Source organism: Carcharhinus amblyrhynchos, chromosome 29 (genome assembly GCF_965287045.1).
Source record: "Carcharhinus amblyrhynchos chromosome 29, sCarAmb.v2.hapA, whole genome shotgun sequence".
Classification (NCBI taxonomy): domain Eukaryota; kingdom Metazoa; phylum Chordata; class Chondrichthyes; order Carcharhiniformes; family Carcharhinidae; genus Carcharhinus; species Carcharhinus amblyrhynchos.
The window spans coordinates 29,414,337-29,434,598 of record NC_137352.1 but is presented as its reverse complement, the minus strand read 5'-3'; the positions used below and the strand labels follow the sequence as shown (position 1 = coordinate 29,434,598).

The window sequence follows — 20,262 nt, the reverse complement described above, 5'->3', positions numbered from 1 at the left end:
GACATCTAAATTGTCTTTAGGGTAGCCAACTGTGATTAAATGTAAACCTGGAGGTTTCATCCCATGATTTGCTCCCACACTCCAGCCATTAGTTGACCAACACATTCAAACTTGTGATGGACTGCCTTCCTCGAAAAGCAAAAAGACTCATTGTCCAGAATAACTTTTACAGATGCACCATAGAAAGCATTCTTTCTGGTTGTATCACAGCTTGGTATGGCTCCTGCTCTGCCCAAGACTGTAACAAACTACAAAAGATCTAGAATGAAGCCCGGTCCATCACGCAAACCAGCCTCCCATCCATTGACTCTGTCTATACTTCCAGCTGCCTTGAAAAAGCAGCCAGCATAATCAAGGACCCCACATACCATGGACATTCTCCCTTCCACCTTCTTCCATTGGGAAAAAGATACAAAAGTGTGAGGAAACGGACCAGCTGACTCACAAACAGCTTTTTCCCTGCTGCTATCAGACTTTTGAGTGGACCTACCTCGCACTAAGTTCAATTTTCTCTACACCCTAGCTAAGACTGTAACACTACATTCTGCACTCTCTCCTTTCCTTCTCTATGAACGGTAATGCCTTATCTGTACAGCGTGCAAGAAACAATACTTCTTACTGTTTTCTAATACACATGACAATAATAAATCAAATCAAATCAAAAGACTGGGATACTGGAATCTGAAACGAAAAATTGAAAATCTCAGCAGGTCTGACAGCATCTGCGGAGAGAGAAAATAGCACTAATTTTTCGAGTGAGGATGACCCTGTCAGATTTGCTCTTGCTCAAAATGTTGGCTCTATTCTCTCACCACAAATGCCGTTAGGCCAGATAAGCCTCAGTATCCAACTGCATGATGTTCGACTGTCAGCCTTTCCTTCCTCATTTTCAATATTGTTACAACAGGTAAAAAGAAACATTCCAAGAAAATTACAGAAGGAATGATCTTTCTTCAATGTCCCGATGATTTTCTTTTCTCCAAGGTCAGACTCAGCAGTGTCCTGGAAATTGATCCTCACTTACTGGAGACCCCAGGCCAGTCCTGGAGAGTTGTCAACCCAAATTCCGCTGTTTCTCTCTTTCCATTGTGGATAGTGAATAGGAGATGTGGGGTGGGGGAAGGGAATGCACTTGTACTGCCGATTTGTACCAACGCAAACTAGGCTGAGGCTGCATAAATAAAGTATTTAAATGCTCAAAGTAACAGCTTTCACCCCATCTGTCTGGTTTAAGTTGAACCCAAGCCTCAGGGGCGAAGGCACATGTTTGTCACACTACGCACTTTGAATTAATGACTAAATGCGCACACATTGTGCTGTTGATTGTCCTGCATTAAGCAAAATGTAGCTCGACAATGCCGACCTTCTCCAGTTTAGGAAGCTCGTGAAAAATGGCACCAAATAATCACACCAGCAGCCTAGCACTGTTTGCTAGTTCCTGCTTCAAGATGCAGTTCTATCGTATGCTTAAGAATCTGGTGCAGGCTAAAATTTGCAATGTTAAAGGATGGATAAAACTGCTCAAATATACAGTGCATCTGTGCTACTTATTTGAGGAATCTTCTGCATTAACTGGAGCATGATATTGATGGGATGTGGGTGCGGTTGAAAAGATTGAAAGCTCTTTCAAAGTAGCTTCACTATGTATTTCAGTGCTTGCTGTTCTCACTCTGATGGCCACAGCAGGGATCCTGACGGCATGGAAACTGCAGATCATTCAATAACTGGTCAATACTGCGGCACTGAGCTCTCACTCCAGTCGCCTCAGGGAGGGAGCAGACTGCTGGTTCCATAAAAGTAGTGTAGGGGAAAACATAGGAATATGGAAACTAGGAGCAGGAAAAGGCCATTTGGCCCTTCGAACTTGCTCTGCCATTCATTACCATCATAGCTGATCATCAAATTCAACATCCTGATCCAGCCTTTCCCCCCACATCCTTTGATCCCTTTAGTCCCAAAAGCTATAGCTAATTTCTTCTTGAAATTACACAACGTTTTGGCCTCAACTGCTTTCAGAGGTAGTGAATTCCACAGATGCGCCACTCTCTAGGTGAAGAAATTTCTCCTCACCTCAGTTCTAAAAGGTTTACCCCTTATCCTCAAACTATGACCCCAAGATGTGCTTGTTGGTAGTGTGCCTCTTACTGTCAGAGGGACTGGCTAGGGTAAATGCATGGGGAGAGAGCTTGGGTCGGATTGTGATCAGTGCAGACTCAATGGGCTGAATGGCCTTCTTCAGCACTGTATGATTCTATATAAAAAAGTTCTGGACTCTCCCAACATCAGGAGCATTCTTTCTGAATCTATCCTGTCTTCTCCTGTTAGAATTTTGTAAGTTTCTACGAGATTCTCTCTCACTCTTCTAAACTTCAATGAATATAATCCTAACCGACTTAGTCTCTCCTCATATGATGAACCTGCCATCCCAAAATATAAGGTATGCTGGTTAGGTGCATTCGCTGTGCTAAATTCTCCCTCAGTGTACCCGAACAGGCACCAGAGTGTGGTGACTAGGGGATTTTCACAGTGACCTCTTTGCAGTGTTCATATAAGTCTACTTGTGACACTAATAAATGATCAAAACAAACAATTCAATCTGATAAACCCTCCCTCTATAAAAGGACATCTTTCCTCAGAGAGGACCAAAACTACACACAATATTCCAGATGTGACACGTTTAGCTTGGTACTTTAGTGTAGTGTATGATGTACAGAAGTGAGATATTAAACTGAGGATCCATCTGCACTTTTGGGTGAATATAAAAGATCTCATGGCACAAGTCAAAGGAGAGCAGAGGGGGTTTCACTGATATCCTGGCTAATATTTAATCCTTCAGCATCATCACTAAGACATCTGGTTGCTATCAGATTGCTGTTTACAATTCCTGCATTACAGCATTTCAAAAATATTTCAAGGCTCCAAACAGCTTTGGGGTGTTTTGGGTTTGCGAAAAGCACTATATAAATGCACATTCTTCAGGAGAACTGAAAATAATAAAACAATTAGTAAGCCTTCTCCCATCGTTTGGAGTGGGGTTATAACACAAGATTGCACTGGGACTGACTGGAAGCAAACAAGCTACTGGGACAAAGATGAGGATCATGAAGGAAGCAGCAGGAGGGATGGAAATCACCTTGTGAGGTAATGAAGGGAAAAAAAAAGGGTTTCACTCAAGCGCACTGATGCATTTCTCTGTGGGAAGGTGGGAGATTAAACTTTTCAAAACAATATCTGTGTGAAATGAGCCCTGTCACTCCTTGCCTTGGCTTTCTGGAGATTCAGATTGCACTGACCCTTTGCAAGGAGCAGCTGAGAGCAGTTGTACCTGATGGCCCTGACAAGGCAATGATGATGAAGTTGATGCGGAAGAGGTTTGAAAGAGGTCAATAGGTAAGAATTGACAAGAAAATTACATTATGCTGATAATGAAAGGAGTGGGAATCCACTGGGGAAAACGGGGAACATTCATGAAAGCACACTGAAAATCTCTTTGCCATGGACTCCCTTCCTGCTTCTCTCCTCACCCACAATGCCAATTCTGGTTGTGCCTGCACACAGTGCCAAGGTGATCCAGCTGAAGAGGAATTGGGTGCAGGATCGTACAAGTGAATACGATTTGGGGGAAATGGGTGAGTTATTCTCAACACTTTCACTACTCTCTCACTACCGTTGAAATTAGATTGCAGGTGGTCAAAACTTTCACCAATGGCAACGTGTTATAGCTTGATTGCGTAATAACATTTAATACTCAGAAAATTGTAGGTTCACACCCTGCTCCAGGACTTGAACATATGATATATGTGGACTCTCCCCGGGTCTGCACGGGTTTCCTCTGGGTGCTCGGGTTAACAGTCACAGTCCACATATGTGCAGGTTAGGTGGATTTGCCATGCTTAATTACCTGTTAGTGTCCCAAGAGGTGCAGGATTAGGGAAATGTGAGCAGTTACAGGGATAGGAGAGGGGAGAGGGCCAGGGTAAGATATTCTGTCAGAGAGTCGGTGCAGATTCGATGGGCCAAATAGCCAGTTGTGCACTGTAGGATTCTATGATTCAATGGAATGGAATATGTAGTGAGAGGCTATGAGCTGGAAGCTATGAAGATCAAAGGCTATGGTATACCCAGGGTTCACATAAAGCATTCAATCAAAGCCCTTCTGTGTTTTCTATCTTATGGCACTATTTGGAGGGATTTCTCTTGGTGTCCTGGCCAACATTCATCCCTCGAACACCATCCAAAAGAGATTGACTGCTCATTCTACTCGTTCACTCTGAAGATTCATTCGCTTTGAGGAAGGGTCATCCAGACTTGAAACATTACCTCTGTTCTCTCTCCACAGGTGCTGTCAGACCGGCTGAGATTTTCCAGCACCTTCTGTTTTTGCTGCTCATTCACTGCTGTGGACAGGAATATAGGAAATAGAAACAGGCCATTCGGCCCCTCCAGTCTGCTTTGCCAGATCATGACTGATCTTCCACCTCAATGCCATCTTCCAGCACTATCCCCATATCTCTTGATATCTTTAATTTATGGAAATATTGTGATCTCTTGTTTAAACATACTGAACGACTGAGCCTCTACAATCCTCTGGGGTACAGAATTCCAAAGATTCATGCTGCGTGAAGACATTCCTCCCATCTCAATATTAAATAGCCTACCACATTTTCTGATACTGTGTTCTCTGGTTCTGGATCACCCCCCACCTCTTCCCCCATCCATCCACCGCCCGCCCCACCCCTCTGCCAGCCAAGCGAAACCATCCCTTCCATCTATCTACCCAGTCGAGCCCTGTGATAAATTTTTATGCTTCACTGAAATCACCCCCAATTCTTACAAATTCTAAAAAATACGCATACATACGAACTAGGAGCAGAAGTAGGCCACTCAGCCCCTCAAGCCTCCTTCATTCAATAAGATCATGGCTGATCTGTTTGTAGATCAAACTGATAGATCCAGTCTCCTCAAACCCTCCTCATAAGAGAATCCCGGCCATCCCAGGGATCAATCTGGTGAACCTTTGTTGCACTCCCTCTATCAAAAGTATATCCTTCCTTAGGTAAAGAACTGAAACAACACTGCGTAGTACATGAATTAACTGGCTGCATTGTGTTCCAACAAGAGTCATAGTGGTTTACAGCATGGAAACAGGCCCTTCGGTCCAACTTGTCCACGCTGCCTTTTTTTTAAATGACTAAGCTAGTTCCAATTGCCCGCATTTGGCCCATATCCCTCTACAACAAGAGTGACTTCATACAAAAATTAGTTGGCTGTGAACCATTTTGAGGCTCCTGGGAATGCTGTAGGGTGCTATACAGATGTAAGTTCACTCTTTCTTCTGAAGCTGCCATCCAGTCTAATACCGAGCTACTTAATTGAGGAAGATCAAAGGCCCTGGTATACCCAGAACTAGCTCATCATATTGGGATAATAGCTATTGCATTACAGATGCCCTCAACTTTCCCGGAACATGGGGAGAGGGAAAACTTTGGCTAGGGTTTACACAATGTGTGACCCCTTCCACCCCTGTTGAATTCTCTACAGGTGAGAATGATGTGAGAATGAGGCTGGACTATGAGGGCTCAAGCTTTGAGCAATCCTTTAATACTCACTGCCTGTTGAGAGCAGTCACCTTGCACAAGTATTTAAACACTAAGAGCTCCCCGGAACCATCAGCAATGCCAGATGAAAGGGTTAATAATCACACATGTCTAAAAATCTCAGTCACACAGGGAAAACTATGTGAAAAGCGCCAGTCTTGATTAAGATAAGAGTCAAGGACCATTTAATTGAACGATGTGCAGCTGCACCTCATGTCTGCCTGTTAGAACAAGGAACAATGGAAAGGGAGTTTGATATAATATTGGCCTGGGATATAGCTATCGTTGCTTGATGGTATAACATGCAAAAGTTAATTAGATATTACACTCTTATGTATGCATGATGTAACCTTAATCAATAACTGTGAGTGGTTAGAGATAACTCCTATACTTTTATTGGTCTATGCTAATTACTTGGAATCAAATTTGAAACTATAATTGCTTGTGTATTTCTGAATTTTGTACTTTGACTTATCTGAATGGCTTTGTCAGAGTCCTGTCACTCCAAATAAACCATCTTGAAACCACTTGGCGATTTGGCTATTTGAGGGAAACAATAGTTTTAAATACAACAAGAAAAATACCATGATAGCCTCGTAACACCAAGAGACACAGCATTCCATAAAACGTATAGCAATAAAAGACCATTGAGCTCAATGGATCTAGACTGGTACTTATGCTCCACATGAGCCTTCCTCCACCCCTGCTCACACCCCTCTTCATCGAACCCCATCAGCTTATCCTTCTATTCCTCTTTCTCCACATGTGCTTACCTAATTTCCCCTTAAATATTTACCTCAATCACTGCACGTGGTAATGAGTGCCACATCATAGCAACCCTCTGGTTAAAGGAGTTTCTCAATTGATCACTGTCTTAGATCTCAAGCCAAAAGTTTTAGAAATTGGAAATCATCTCTACATCAAGGTGGGGAATAAATGGTAAAGGCCACAGATGGAAGCTGTTCTCAGGATACAGGGTCTAGGGTACCAGCAAATTACTCCAACAACTAACACAATTCACAATTTCCTTTCTCAACAATCAGTTTGCGAATTGTAAACCAATTTCACAAAGTTGAAATGTAACAAGCAGTGTGCCAAGGCTAATTACAGTCAATAGATAGACTATTGTAATAATAGGTGACTCTCTGCTTTCAGCCATCCACTCAATTCACTGACACAGAGAGAACTCAGCAACTGTCCAAATGTCTGCCAATACCTTTTGCATAATTCTTGCAAAAATAAATGGTGACAGTTTGGCCCTGCAGCAACTTCTGCCTCAGCACTTTAGTCCCCAATCTGCATCATTTTTACTTCTCCGTCAGCTGACAAAAGCTATCTAAAAATCCCGTCTTTTCAGGCTGAGCTGTTGGTCACCATTTTTAACTCATCTGCACAGGGTCAGACTCCACTAGAAAGGTGCTACATAGAACATGGCTTAAATAGCAGCTCTGCGAGAGGAGCCTGACTCTCAGTAAAAAGAAACACACTTCCTACGAGTCTGCGGCAGTCAGATTTTGCTGTGATTGCATTCAAATAATTAATTATATTTCAACAATCTGCATTGTGCCAGTAGATTGCTATGGAGGTAGTCCTCAGGGAGGTCTGCTTTTGTCCAGAGCTACATTCTGCCTGGATGCAAAGCACCCCACACACATCACTCCCTGAGAAAAGCCGAGCATAGTGGGTTCCAAAAAATTCAGGAAGAATATTAAACTAAATATGTGGCATTGAAATGCCCCATCTCAACTGGATAAAATGCCCTAACTAAATATGTGCACAAGGCACATATAGACATGGAAAAGTCAGATGAAATGGTTTTCAGTTTGACAAAAGGACAAGAAAAGCATCAAGGTGCCTGGACACCCCTTTAGAGAGGCAAATCCAAGATCCCTTTCCCACCATCTCCACAATATTTCCCCTCAGAGCAGTAAGCTAAAATAAAAAGGTAAACGGGAATAGCACTGCACTCTGGGTACAAGAGGAACCATCCAACTCAATAACACCCCTGGACAAAGTACAGGGGGTGAACACCATGTGTACTCACCGGTTACCTTCATTTCCACTGCTAACTGAACATCTGAATCCAGATGCAGGTAGCACCACATAACCTATTAGTATAACCCTTCTAACCAACACACCATTGTTGTGGAACTAATGGTGAGCAAAGGTTGAAAAATCAAGATTCTAATCAATTCTCATCTTTGCCTGCATAGTTTTTTTTTCAATTCATTTGTGGGACATGGGTATCGCTGGCTAGCCAACATTTATTGCCCACCCCTAGTTGCCCGTGGGCAGTTGAGAGTCAACCACATTGCTGTGGCTCTGGAGTCACATGTAGGCCAGACCAGGTAAGGATGGTGATTTCCTTCCCTAAAGGACATTAGTGAACCAGATGGGTTTTTCCAACAATCAACTATTGCTTCATGGTCCACAGCAGATTCTTAATTCCAGATTTTTTTTATTGAATTCAAACTCCACTATCTGCCTTGGCAGGATTCAAACCTGGATCCCCACAACATTAGCTGAGTTTCTGGATCAATAGTCTAGCGATAATACCACCAGGCCGTCACCTACCCCATCATAATTGGACACAGTGAGCAAAAAGGCAAATTTTCCCATTGCATACTCACAACATGGAGCACCCCCAGATGGGGCAGATATTGGCATGGTAGTGGGTACATGGCCACTGATTTTCAAGAAATTAAACTGTTTTCATATCAGAGATTCAAGTGGGAAAGACAATGAGAAAGACCCAGACAAATGCAAGTGAGAAATTTGCCCTTAAAGGTCCAAATGCATTGAGACAAAAGAGAAAAAAACTCTGAGAAGGAGAGACTGCAAAGAAGATTTTGCAGTTCTGCTGCATTGGCAGCATTTTAAAAAGGGTTTATCAGTAAATCTCAGCTGTCAGACTAACAGAACTGGTCAACAGCCCTGAACACAAATACTTATCAGAACAGAAGGCAGTAAGTCAGATTGAGAAATTTCCAAAGTTCAGTAAGCAAACGTTGCAATTTATTTCACTCCAGCTTTTTAGGATGGGTCCAAATGGGGCTTCCGCTTACTGTTGTGACATGGAGCAGAGATCCAAAAGCAGACTCATGGGACGCTCTCTTTAAAAAGGACTGCAATAAAACACAACAGCTCCGAACAAAAAGCCCAGTTTACTCATTACTCGACCCAGGCACAGCCCCATGTAAATTTCAATTTGTTTGGCACTGTTATTTTCACCCTGCCCATGGACCTTTCACATTCTGTTCCTGCCTGTGTCTGTTGCTATAGTTCTTGCGTCAAAGAACACCTAAGACGCTAATCAGTCTTGATCCCAAGTCCTTTTCTAATGGAAGCAAGCTCGAATAATACCCCTTTTGGTTTCCATGGGCATTCTTCCTCCCTCCCCCCCTCCGACTTCCCCAACCCACCCCCCACTTACCTACCCCTTTACAGCAAGTGTTGGGAATTCAGTTGCAAATATCCCTCACTGGAGGCTTTACAATGCAGGCAATGAGTGTGAATCCCTGACATTTTTCACACGAAAAGCAAAAAATAAGCCAGCGTCTGTAAAGAGTTTGTGCATCGCTGAGAAAGCTTCCCCCTCTATTGTGTCTTACTTAGAGCCTGGGCAATTGTCACAAGGATGACTTCTCTGAAACAGCTTCTTGCAATGAATGGGCAGTCACAGTTCTACCGGTGGCAGAGAAGCCTGATCGAAGATTCACTCTGCCAATGTGAACTCCAGATTATTCTACTATTTTAAATGGGTTTGAAAATTGTGGAGGAATGGTTCCTCTGCAGGGATAGGTGAATTAGCATTTTAAAAGAAAACACAGATCTTTGGGTGGCGCAGTGGTTAGCACTGCTGCCTTACAGCACCAGGGACCTGGGTTCAATTCCCAGCCTCAGTCACTGTCTGTGTTGAGTTTGCACATTCTCCCCGTGTCGACATGGGTTTCCTCTGGTTGCACCAGTTTCCTTCCACAATCCAAAGATCTGCGGGTTATGTGGATTGGCTGTGCTAAATTGACCCTAGTGTCAGGGAGGATAAGCAGGAAAAAATGTGGGGTTGCAGGAATGGGGCCTGGGTGGGATTATGGTCGATGCGGATTCAATGGGCTGAATGACCTCCTTCTACACTGTAGGGATTCTATAACAAACACCAGGCTTGAAACATTGAGGTTTAATTTTAACTGAATGAAAAACCCACCATCTGTGGGGAATTGTTGGTTTCACAACCCACTCAATATTATTTTCTACCGTTTTCAAAGGACAGTTAGGGAGCTGTTTAAAGTGAGCATTGCTCCCCATCTCATCAGGTCCCTGGTGAATGTGTCCCATTAAAATTGCCCGATTTATGTCTGAACATACACAATGACGATCGGCTTTGTTGCTTTCACAATCAAATAGCCGTCCAAGAGCTATTCCAAATTAGAGGCAGCAAAGCTAAGCCCAATCCTGGTCTCAGTCACTCTGCACATCTTTTAGTGCCAGTGTTGGCAAACAGGGTTTCTGAATGACCCATAAAGGGGGAGGGGGGGATTGTAGAGTCTTGGTTGATCTCACACTTGGGACAATTATGAAAGTACAGGCCCAAAGATTAAGCTAGGGAACCTCGGCCATGCAATACTGCACCATGCCAGTAACTACATTTATCCATAAAGCCACCAGGGTGTGCTTGATCATGGTTCATTGCCTCTTTTACAAAATCTGATGGCAATTTGAAACTAAATCACTGCCTCTTAGTTTTTCGAATTAAGTACACCATGACATTGAATGGACCGATATTATTTTCGCTTCAGGTGCGCAGTAGCGTCACTATAAGGCGATTGTATTAAGTTTACAAAGTAAGTTTGCATGAAGAAGGGTCTTCAGCCCTACTGTCCTCTTTATAGAACATTCTTCTTAAATTGATCCAAAGCCCAGGTTTCAACCATCCTCTGGTAACCTGCTCCAGCTTTGACCACCCTCTGATAAGTCCTAAAGTCAGCCTTAAAACCCTGAGCTTATGTTGTATCTTTGGGCCTTTCTTCACAAGTGGACTTATATCTCAGTCAGCGTTTATGCAAATTCCAATGTTCATTTGTAATTAATTCAATAGCATGGGAGTCTCAGAGTGTTGAGCCTGTGACAAGACAGTGCAAAGCTGGGGAAATCAGAATTTTGTAATCACAGACGTACAAGTTAAGAATGATGCCAAGAGTTACATGTAAAAACAATTTTCAATACAAAGGAAAAATCATATCAAGGTTGCCTAAAGCAGGTATATCAATCCTTGGCATTTATGCCTCACAATTGGAACAACTCAATTACTAATTATTAGACAAGATTTTGGGAATCATATAACAAGAACTATTTTGCTGAAATTAGATACACAGAATTAAGTCAAATTTTACTGCAGAGGAAAAAGTCAATCAACCGAAAGTTTTGCAGACACGCCTCATCCCAGCTTACGTAATTTCACCCTACCAATACATTCTTGCAGTCTTTTCTCTCTCATGTACTGAGCTAGCTTCCAAAGGGACTGGAGTATAAAAGTAGAGAAGTGTTGTTGCAATTGTACAGGGCATTGGTGAGACCACATCTGGAGTATAGTGTCCAGTTTTGGTCTCCTTATTTGAGGAAGGATGTGGTGGCATTGGAGGCAGTTCAGAGCAAGTTCACCAGATTGATTCTGGGGATGAAAGGGTTGATGTACAAGGAGAGGTTAAACAGTTCGGGCTTGTACTCACTGGAGATTAGGAGAATGAGAGGGGACCTGATTGAGGCACATAAAATTTTAAAAGGGATTGTTAAAGTAAATGTAGACCAAATGTTTCCCCTTATGGGGCAATCTGAGGTCACAGGTGTAGGTTGTGAGGTGGTAGATTTAACACTGAGATGAGGAGGAACTACTTTCCACAGAGGGTCGTGAACTTATGGAACTTGTTGCCCCATAGGGCAGTGAAATATGAATTATGGAATGGTTTCAAGAAGGAGACAGATGCACTTCTAATTCAATAAAAGGAAAAAGGGATATAGGGAACAGGTGCAGAGATGGATTTGAGACGAGTGAGAAATCAGCCTTGATCCGATTGAATGGTGTGTCACGCTCGAAGGGCTGAACTTGCCTACTTCTGCTCCTAATCCCCATGTCCCTACGTTCCTGTTGAATGGGTACCTGCCACTCATCTCAACTTTTCCATGTAGTAACAGCTACCACATTTTCACCACTCCTTGATGTTATTGGATTGATCAGATTAAAGCACAACCAGTCCATAATATCCACTTCCTGGACTGATTTCAGGTAACATTCATTGGCAAGTAATTTTAAGACCAATATGGATTAGGCACAGAGCAAAGATCCCTCAACGTTCTTCTATCTAGCACTTCCAGTTAGACCAGGTGCAAGCAAGAAGGATGGTAAAGTTCCCTCGGTAGGAGGCTTAATATCGCGCCTTAATCCCAGCTCCAGAGAGCCTACCATGCCTATTAGATGTTTCCATTCTCCAAACATGGTACCCAAATAGCCTGCATGGGATTGATAAGTTGGTGCCACATTGTATTAAAATGTAGACAGAGACTTGGTTGAGACCGTCCATAGTCATTTGTTTGGAATCCTAACCGCTGTCAAGGAGGGTAGGGGGCTTTCACTGAATCAATCTGCATTTGAAGATAGGATGCAGAGGTGGAGGCCCAGCATTCTGAAAAATTGTGTCATTACGGTGGAGACTATTTTTCCCCCCAGTTATTGAACTTTGTGGGTGACAGATTTGACAAAGTCATCACATTCAGCCTGAATGTCACTTGATCAGGATGTAACAACCAGGTTGATATTCCACACAGTTGCTGGACAGTCAATAGCTCTCAAAAACAAATTGCATAAGGAGAGATTTGCAAAGCAATGGGAAGGAAAGAGGGGTGGGTCTCATCATGTGGGCATGAGGGGTGGAATGGTATCATTCCACGATTGTATGTCAGGGCAGCGAGCAGGAGGCCGAGTTTGTCCAGCTTGACTGCACGCCAGTGGAATCAAAGGTTCGCTTTGACTTTTGGCTGCCTCCTTTTACTTGAGATCTCTGAGACATTAAGCAATCCTGCTGGGAAAACCAACAGGAGCCACGCCACGCTCCCAAAGCTGCTGACCTGGTGGCTGCATTGAAAACTACACTCACCTTCCCCTTGAGCCAGATCAGGCTCACATCAGGAAAGGGGCCACCTCCAGCTTTGAGCCGACATCCATTAAAAAGAAGTGCACTCAGGCTGGACCAACCCTGGCAAGGCGCACAGCAGCTGCCAGGAGCAAATGCCCAGAATCAGTTGGTTGAATTGTGGAAAGAATTAAAATTCTCCCCTTTTCCCATTTAGCTTTCCTATCCAAACATTTCAATAATTGATGCGATTACAAAGTGACAACCACTTTGCCTTAAAATATCTCCAAACGCATTCTGGAGTTCTGCTGGGTCACTCTCTCCTCTGCATCGCTGTTACAAAACATCGATCACTCCCCAGTGGTGACTGATGATTTTTGGCATTCTGGATATTGATCAGAAGCATTTTGCTAACTGGCAGAAGGCAGAACAAAACACAAGGACAAACTAGATGGTCGAGGAGTGCATTACAAGGCTGGTTGAGCAATAACGATGCTTCAATAACAGTGAGTCGGGGGAGAGGGTGGGGGAATGGATGAGAAGCCAGATATGGGTGGCATAGTGGCATGGTGGTTAGCGCTGTTGTCTCAAGAGAGTACGATCCCTGGCTTGGGTCACTGTCTGTGTGGAGTTTGCATGTTCTCCTGTGTCCATGTGAGTTTCCTCCGGGTGCTCCAGTTTCCTCCCATAGTCCAAAGGTGTACAGTTTAGGTGGATTGGCCATGCTAATTTGTCCATTGGTGACATGGAGATTAGCAGGGTAAATATATGGGGTGCAGGGATAGGGCCTGGGTGGGATTGTTGTCGGTGCAGGCTCAATGGGCCAAATGGCCTCCTGCTGCATTGTGGTGATGTTGTGATTCTATGCACAAATCTGTAAAATAAAACTGCACCTTGGCAACCAGATCCAGTTGTCCCATTTCAGATTAATTGGAGGGATTTACTGCAGCTCTGATGGGGATGGGTAATCACTGAGATCTTGCCAAAACCAACCGATTATCACTGGATTATTGTCTATTCATAGAATCAGAGAATCCTTACAGTGTACAAGTTGGTCATTCGGCCCATCAAGTTTGCACCGACTCTTACCCAGGCATACCTGATAACCCCATATATTCACCCAAATATTTACCCAAACCTATATATACCTTGGGACAGTGAGGAGCAATATTTAATGGCCAGTGAATCTAACCTGCACATCCTTGTTCTATTGGAATCTCTACAGTGCAGGAGGCGGCCTTTCAGCTCATTGTGTCTGCACCCAATTTCCGTCAACCCATCTTACCCAGGTCCTATGCTCACAATCCCAAATATTTACCCTGTTAACTCCCCTGACCTACACATCTTGGGACACAAAGAGGCCAATTATCATGGCCAGTCCACCTAACCTGCATATCTTTGGACCGCGGAAGGAGACCAGAGCACCAGATGAAACCCACACAGACATACGGAGAAGGTGCAAACTCCAGACAGACAGTCACCCAAGACTGAAACTCAGGTCCCTGGCACTGTGAGGCAACAGTGCTAACCACTGTGCCATCCTCAAGTAAGGATGAACACTATCTCATGAAATAGCAGACAAAACATGATCAGATGTATAGAAAGTGTGTTCAATAGTATTAGAACTGGGAGCAATCCACTGGAAGTATATGTGTATATGTAAAAAAGGAGTATTCTAACTTAAACTGAAGATGTGTCCTGACTGAAAAACCTTATAACGACTGCAAAACTTGTATCAAAGTGCCAGAACAGAGTGAAGGTCAGTAAATAACAGAATGCTGTAACCCAACATCCATACAATTCAGCTGCATTTAGAAAGTATGTTACATCAAACCTACCAAACGTTTGCGGCAAGGCAATGTGATTTCTGTAAGATATTAACAAGGATCCAACAGAGATAAATATATCCTAATGTTGGAGAGTTTTCCCTGGTAACCTGGCTAGTATTTATATCTCAGTCAATATCACAAATACAGATTATTTGGTTGTTGTTTGTGTGAATTTGCTGTGCACAAAGTGGCTGCTGTGTTTCCCACATTACAACAGTGACTACAATTCCACCAGAACTTCATAGGAATATAGGCACATAGGAGCGAGAGTAGGCAACCCAGCCCTTTGAGGTTGCTCCATCATTCTCGGTGATCATGGCTGATCTCCATCTCATCCTAATTCCACTTCCCTGCCTTTTCCCCAATGCCCTTTATCCTACGTTTGATCAAATACTTATCTGTCTCTTTCTTGAATCCATTGATCGATTCTGCATCCACTACATTCTGGGACAGTGAGTCTGATAGATTCACAACCCTCTGTGAAAAGTAACTTCTCCTTATCTCTGTCTTGAACCTCCCTCCTCTTACTCTATAACAACGGCCTCTTGTCCAAGACTGTTCTAGAAGGGGGAACGTTTGTTTAACGTTTACTTTACCAATCCCATTGAGTATTTTATATACCTCAATCAAATTCTTCTGTACTCCAGCGAGTACAAGCCCAAGCTACTCAACTGTCTCTCGTGGTAGATCCTTCAAACCCAGAATCAATCTAGCGAACCTCTTCTGAACCGCCTCCACCGAACCATTGGCTGTAAAACCTTTGGAGGCATTGTGAGGTTGTGAAAGGTGCTATGTAATTGCAAGTATTTTCTTCTTTCTTTAATAAAAGTAATGAGGCAGTAATTTTCTTTAATGACAATGGCAGACATTTAGAGGGTGTCACTTCAAGCAGAAACGTATAGTCCCTGAAGAGACAGGAAAGTGAGAAAGGGAGCAACAACAGACCAAGAGCTCAGTCCATGTGAGGTTGCAGAATGAGAGAGGTGCCTCATACACAGTCAGCTTTTACAACAACACTTCCAATTTTTTTTATTCATTCATGGGATCTGGGTGTTGCTGGCTGAGCCAGCATTCGTTCCCCATCCCTAATTGCCCTTAAACTGAATGGCCTATTAGACCATTTCAGATGGCAGTTAAGAGTCAACCACAGAGCTGTGGTTCTGGAGTCACGTGTAGGCCAGACTGGGTAAGAATGGCAGATTTCCTTCCCTAAAGGACATTAGTGAAACAGATGGGTTTTTCTGACAAACAACAAAATTAACATTAATATTACCTGATAGAAGTCTACAAAATTATGAGGGGAATGGGAAGAGTGGATAGTCAGAAGTTTTTTTCCCAGGATGGAAGAGTCAATTATGAGGGGGCACAGGTTTAAGGTGCAAGGGGCAAGGTTTAAAGGAGATGTGCAAGGTAAGATTTTTTTTTACACAGAGGGTGGCAGATGCCTGGAACTTGCTGTTGGGGGAAGTAGTGGAAGCAGATAGGATAGTGACTTTTAAGGGGTGTCCCGACAGCTACATGAATAGGTTGGGAATAGAGCGATATGGTCCCTGGAAGGGTAGGGAGTTTTAGTTCAGACAGGCAGCATGGTTGGTGCAGGCTTGGAGAGCGGAAGGGCCTGTTCCTGTGCTCTGTCATTTTCTTTGTTCTTTTCTTTGGTCTTTATTAATGAAACAGTTAATAAAATTAATAAAACAGTTCTGTAGAAGGATCACTTAAACTCGAAATGTAAAATCTATTTCTCTCTTCATAGAGGCTGCCAGATCTGCTGAATTAGTCCAGCATTTTCTGTTTTGAAAACAGTTTGCTCAGGAATCTCTCACAATAACTAATGAGTTTACAATAAAGATGTTTGAGTGCTTTCTAATCGCTTAGTAGCCGATTCTGTGATCCTCTCTCTTGATTCCAATTCCCTAGCACTGGGCGAATTCTAAGTGTTCCTTTGGCCGAGGATTTGACCTTGGGGATCCCGGGAGTCACAGAATGATCGTGGGACGTGTGTGCAGCAGGGAGTGTGATAAAAGGAAGCCCTGGAAGTGAGGGGTCGATGAGTAGTCAAGGGATTGGTAATGACAGTGGGTACACTAGAGGGAGTGCCCTTACCAAGGACCCGTTAATGAGTGGGAGGTGTATAAGAGAGGAGAGGTTAGAAATGAGCGCCTGATAATGAATGGAGTGTAACAGAAAGGAGCTGGTAATGAAGGTGAGGTGTGAGAGAGTCATAACTGAGAGCTTCATAATGATGCTGAAAGAATCCGAAAATCGACACTAGTCCCGAAAGGGTTAACTTTGTAATCCTACCTTTGGTGAAAATAATTAGTTCTCTGGAAGGCCGTCCCTGTGTTGAACATTTTAATTGAAGTGTTAATGGCAGCGTGCTTAATTCACAGCTAGCAAATGTTCAGCGCTATTATCGTTCTATTCACTAAGCCCCTGGACAAATAAGTAAAAAAACAGGAGAACGTGTAAACAAGGAAATAGGCCACGGGGGCAAAAAAAAGTGATCTGCACCCACTAATGAACCAACACTAGCAACTTGCAAACAAAACGCTGCTAAGCGTTTCATTCAAAGGTCGGAGACCGAGCAGACAGTCGGGAGGATTAACCCCCAACTAACTTGAGGTGGATTTATGTCCTAGACTGACTTGATCCGAGCTTTCACAGTCTGAGATCCTGTGGCAACAGCACAACTGGTCCCAGTTCAAACTCTGGGCAGCGATACATGTTTGGATCACTTGTTCTGCCTTTCTTGCGGGGAGGGGGCAGAATTTACATATCTCAAAATTACTGAGTAGACATGTCCGAACGTAGAATGGAAGGCTGAATAGAGGGGGGGATCGAATCCAGATCACTCTCTACCCCTGGGGTTTTGCTTCATCTCACAGATGGGGACAGTCTGAATAGACACTCGGATTGTACCCACCTCTCCAGAAACTCAACTGAAAGGGAACAGTCTGAATGGACACTCGGATTGTACCCACCCCTCCAGAAACTCAGCTGAAGAGGGCAACTCTTCCATGGGGGAATACTCCCACAAAATAATCTTAAAACACCATTCACTTGGTCAGAGAGAAGGAACTGGCGCACAAATCAACGCAGAATGTTGCCGGCAACGTGAAATAACAGAAAATGTTGTAAACACTCAGCAGGTCCGGCATCTGTGAAGAGTTAACGTTTCGAGTCTAACTAACCCTTCCAAAACAGAAGGGTAACTTAGATCCGAAATGTTAACTCTATTTCTCTCTCCACAGATGCTGTCAAACCTGCCATGAGTTTATCCAACATTTTCAGTTACATTATACATAATTGACGCACCCTCGTTTACAATTTTAACCCCAAATCGCACAGAAATAAAATTCCGCCTCTCTGAAGACTGTTGCTTTGTTTGAAATTTCTTCTAGAAATCAAATAGCTGGCTTAATTCCCTGGCGCCTCATGATAGCGGCAGCTCCATTGTGATCCCTGTTTGGAGAGGGTATTGTATTAAAACACACACACACACACTCCTCCGTTTGGGCTTTTCTCGTGTTTGCCCAGCTACACCACGTGTCTGTGTTCTCAGGCCCGCCTCACTCCATCTTTCTTACCCCCAGCTCGATATTAAACTATTAAATTGTCTCTCTCACATACAGGCTGCTCGGACCTGACAGCAGCTCAGCAATGCAACCGCACCAAGAAAAAATATCGGACCACCTCTGTTTTACGGCGAGTTAACACTGAAATCCCCCTGACTGCTTCGGCAACTCACTTCATTCAACTTTAAGCATCTCAATACCTTCAGGCACTTTGAGCTATTAACGTTTTGTATATTTGGCGATTTCCCTGTGCAGCCTCTCACAATGTGTGTGTGTATGTATGTATATCGCTGTTCCAATATATACTCAGTGTATCTGTTCCAATCCCTAGCACAGTTCCGCTTGTGTACATCCCCTCCTTTGTAGCGATAAGCTTCGGCAGGTCACGCAGGGATAGCAGGCAGTTTTAAAGGATACGGCGAGAGCGGAGGGAATGCGGGGCAGATTATCCCCTAGTTTGTTTCTTTTTCTCCTTTGCAGGGATTTTTTTACTGAATCTATCTTCGGCGTAAAATATCTGAAGTGCGGTTATATTTGTATGTGTGTGTGTTTGAGAGAGAGGTGAATTGTGTGAGAGAGAGGATGGTGTGTGTGAGAGGGAAGGTGTGTGCGGGAGAGAGAGCAGGTGTGTGTGTGTGAGAGACAGAGTAGAAACTAGAAGCAGGGGTAGGCCATTCGGCCCCTCCCCCAGCCTTCTCCACCATTCATTTTAATCATGACTCATCATCGAATTCAATATCTTGATCCCGCCTCTGCCCAAGATCCCTTTAGCCCCCATAAGTAAGTGTGTGTGAGAGAGAGAGAGCAGGTGGATGTGAGAAGAGAGAGGTGTGTGTGCGAGAGTTAAGATTGTATGTATGTATGTGTGTGTATGAGAGAGAGAAAGAGAGGGAGAGCAAGTGGGTGTGAGAAGAGAGAGGTGTGTGTGCGAGAGTTAAGATTGTATGTATGTATGTGTGTGTGAGAGAGAGAGAAAGAGAGGGAGAGCAAGTGGGTGTGAGAAGAGAGAGGTGTGTGTGCGAGAGTTAAGATTGTGTGTATGTGTGTGAGAGAGAGCAGAGACGAATGTGTGAGGAGAGGTGTGAGTTAGAGAAGGTATGTATGTGAGAGAGAGAGGTGTGTGAAAGAGGGAAGGTGTGTGTGATGAAATCTGTCAGGACCTCTCTCACACACACATACATAGGCAGTTCTTGCGGAATCAAAGTTTATCTGCGAGCCTTGCCGCTTTTCAGGCAGCCACAGTAAATCGCACACATCTGCATTACACATTTGACCAACTTTCTGATGCTGCCTGGGAATCAAATGTTCCATCCTCGCCCTTCCCCTCTGAAAGCTAAAGCCACAGTAGAGTCATCAAAGCCCCCTTTCCTGGAATGAATTCCAGTCTGGTTCGGTTGGGGTTGGAATTCATATTTGCGAAGTCCCGGCATTTATTTTCACAAAACCAGTTTTCTATGTCAGGGGTAGATTGTTGAGGAGAATCTGAAAAGCCTGAAATCCACACCGAGGTGAAGGTGATTTAGTTTTAACGCTTCTCCCCCACCATCCACCCCCCAGTCTCCCACATTTATAAACAGCAATCCTTTCTTGTATATTTTCTGGTTTCTTACCCTTGGTCCAGCTGACAGTGAGCAGTAGGAGAAAGTGCAGTGTCCCGGGCATCGCGAATCTCCCAGATGTCAAAGAAAACAAAATAATAAAGTATTTTTTAAAATTCCACTAAAAAAAATTTCCTCCTTTCTGGATCCGAGAAAAACAGCGGCGGGTCCAGGATCCGAACCCTCGACTCCCGGGGTGAAATGCACTCAAACTCCGGCTGAAATTGACGGCAGAGCTTTCCCCATGTATCCTCCAGCGAGAGATTTCCGCGTCTCCCTGGCTGTCTGTCTTCTCAATGTTCAGGCCGCTTCCACTCTCATTCATTCATTCATTCATTCCTTCCTTCTCTCTCTCTCTTGTGCCTCCACAAGAGTTGTCTCTTGTTAACTTGTTCCAACTTCCCAGCTGATTCCGTCACGCACTCCAGCCCGCCTCCCTCCACCGCCCAGATCTCCGCACATTCTGCCTCTCAGGAGTCGTTCCCACCTTCCAACCCCACCCCCGACTCCATCCCCCCCCCTCCTCTTTCTCCCCACCC

At 43.9% G+C, this 20,262-nt stretch overlaps 1 protein-coding gene across 1 annotated transcript in view; it reads right to left on the bottom strand.

Annotated features, from left to right (window-relative positions):
• Positions 1-20,174, bottom strand: part of LOC145359798 (roundabout homolog 2-like) — a 286,183-nt gene extending 266,009 nt beyond the window's left edge. Inside the window, exon 1 of the mRNA XM_080214574.1 lies at positions 19,736-20,174. Within this exon, the coding sequence (XP_080070700.1) occupies positions 19,736-19,787 (52 nt within the window). The 5' untranslated portion in view covers positions 19,788-20,174. The remainder of the gene's footprint in view (positions 1-19,735) is intronic.
• Positions 20,175-20,262: the final 88 nt, after the last annotated feature.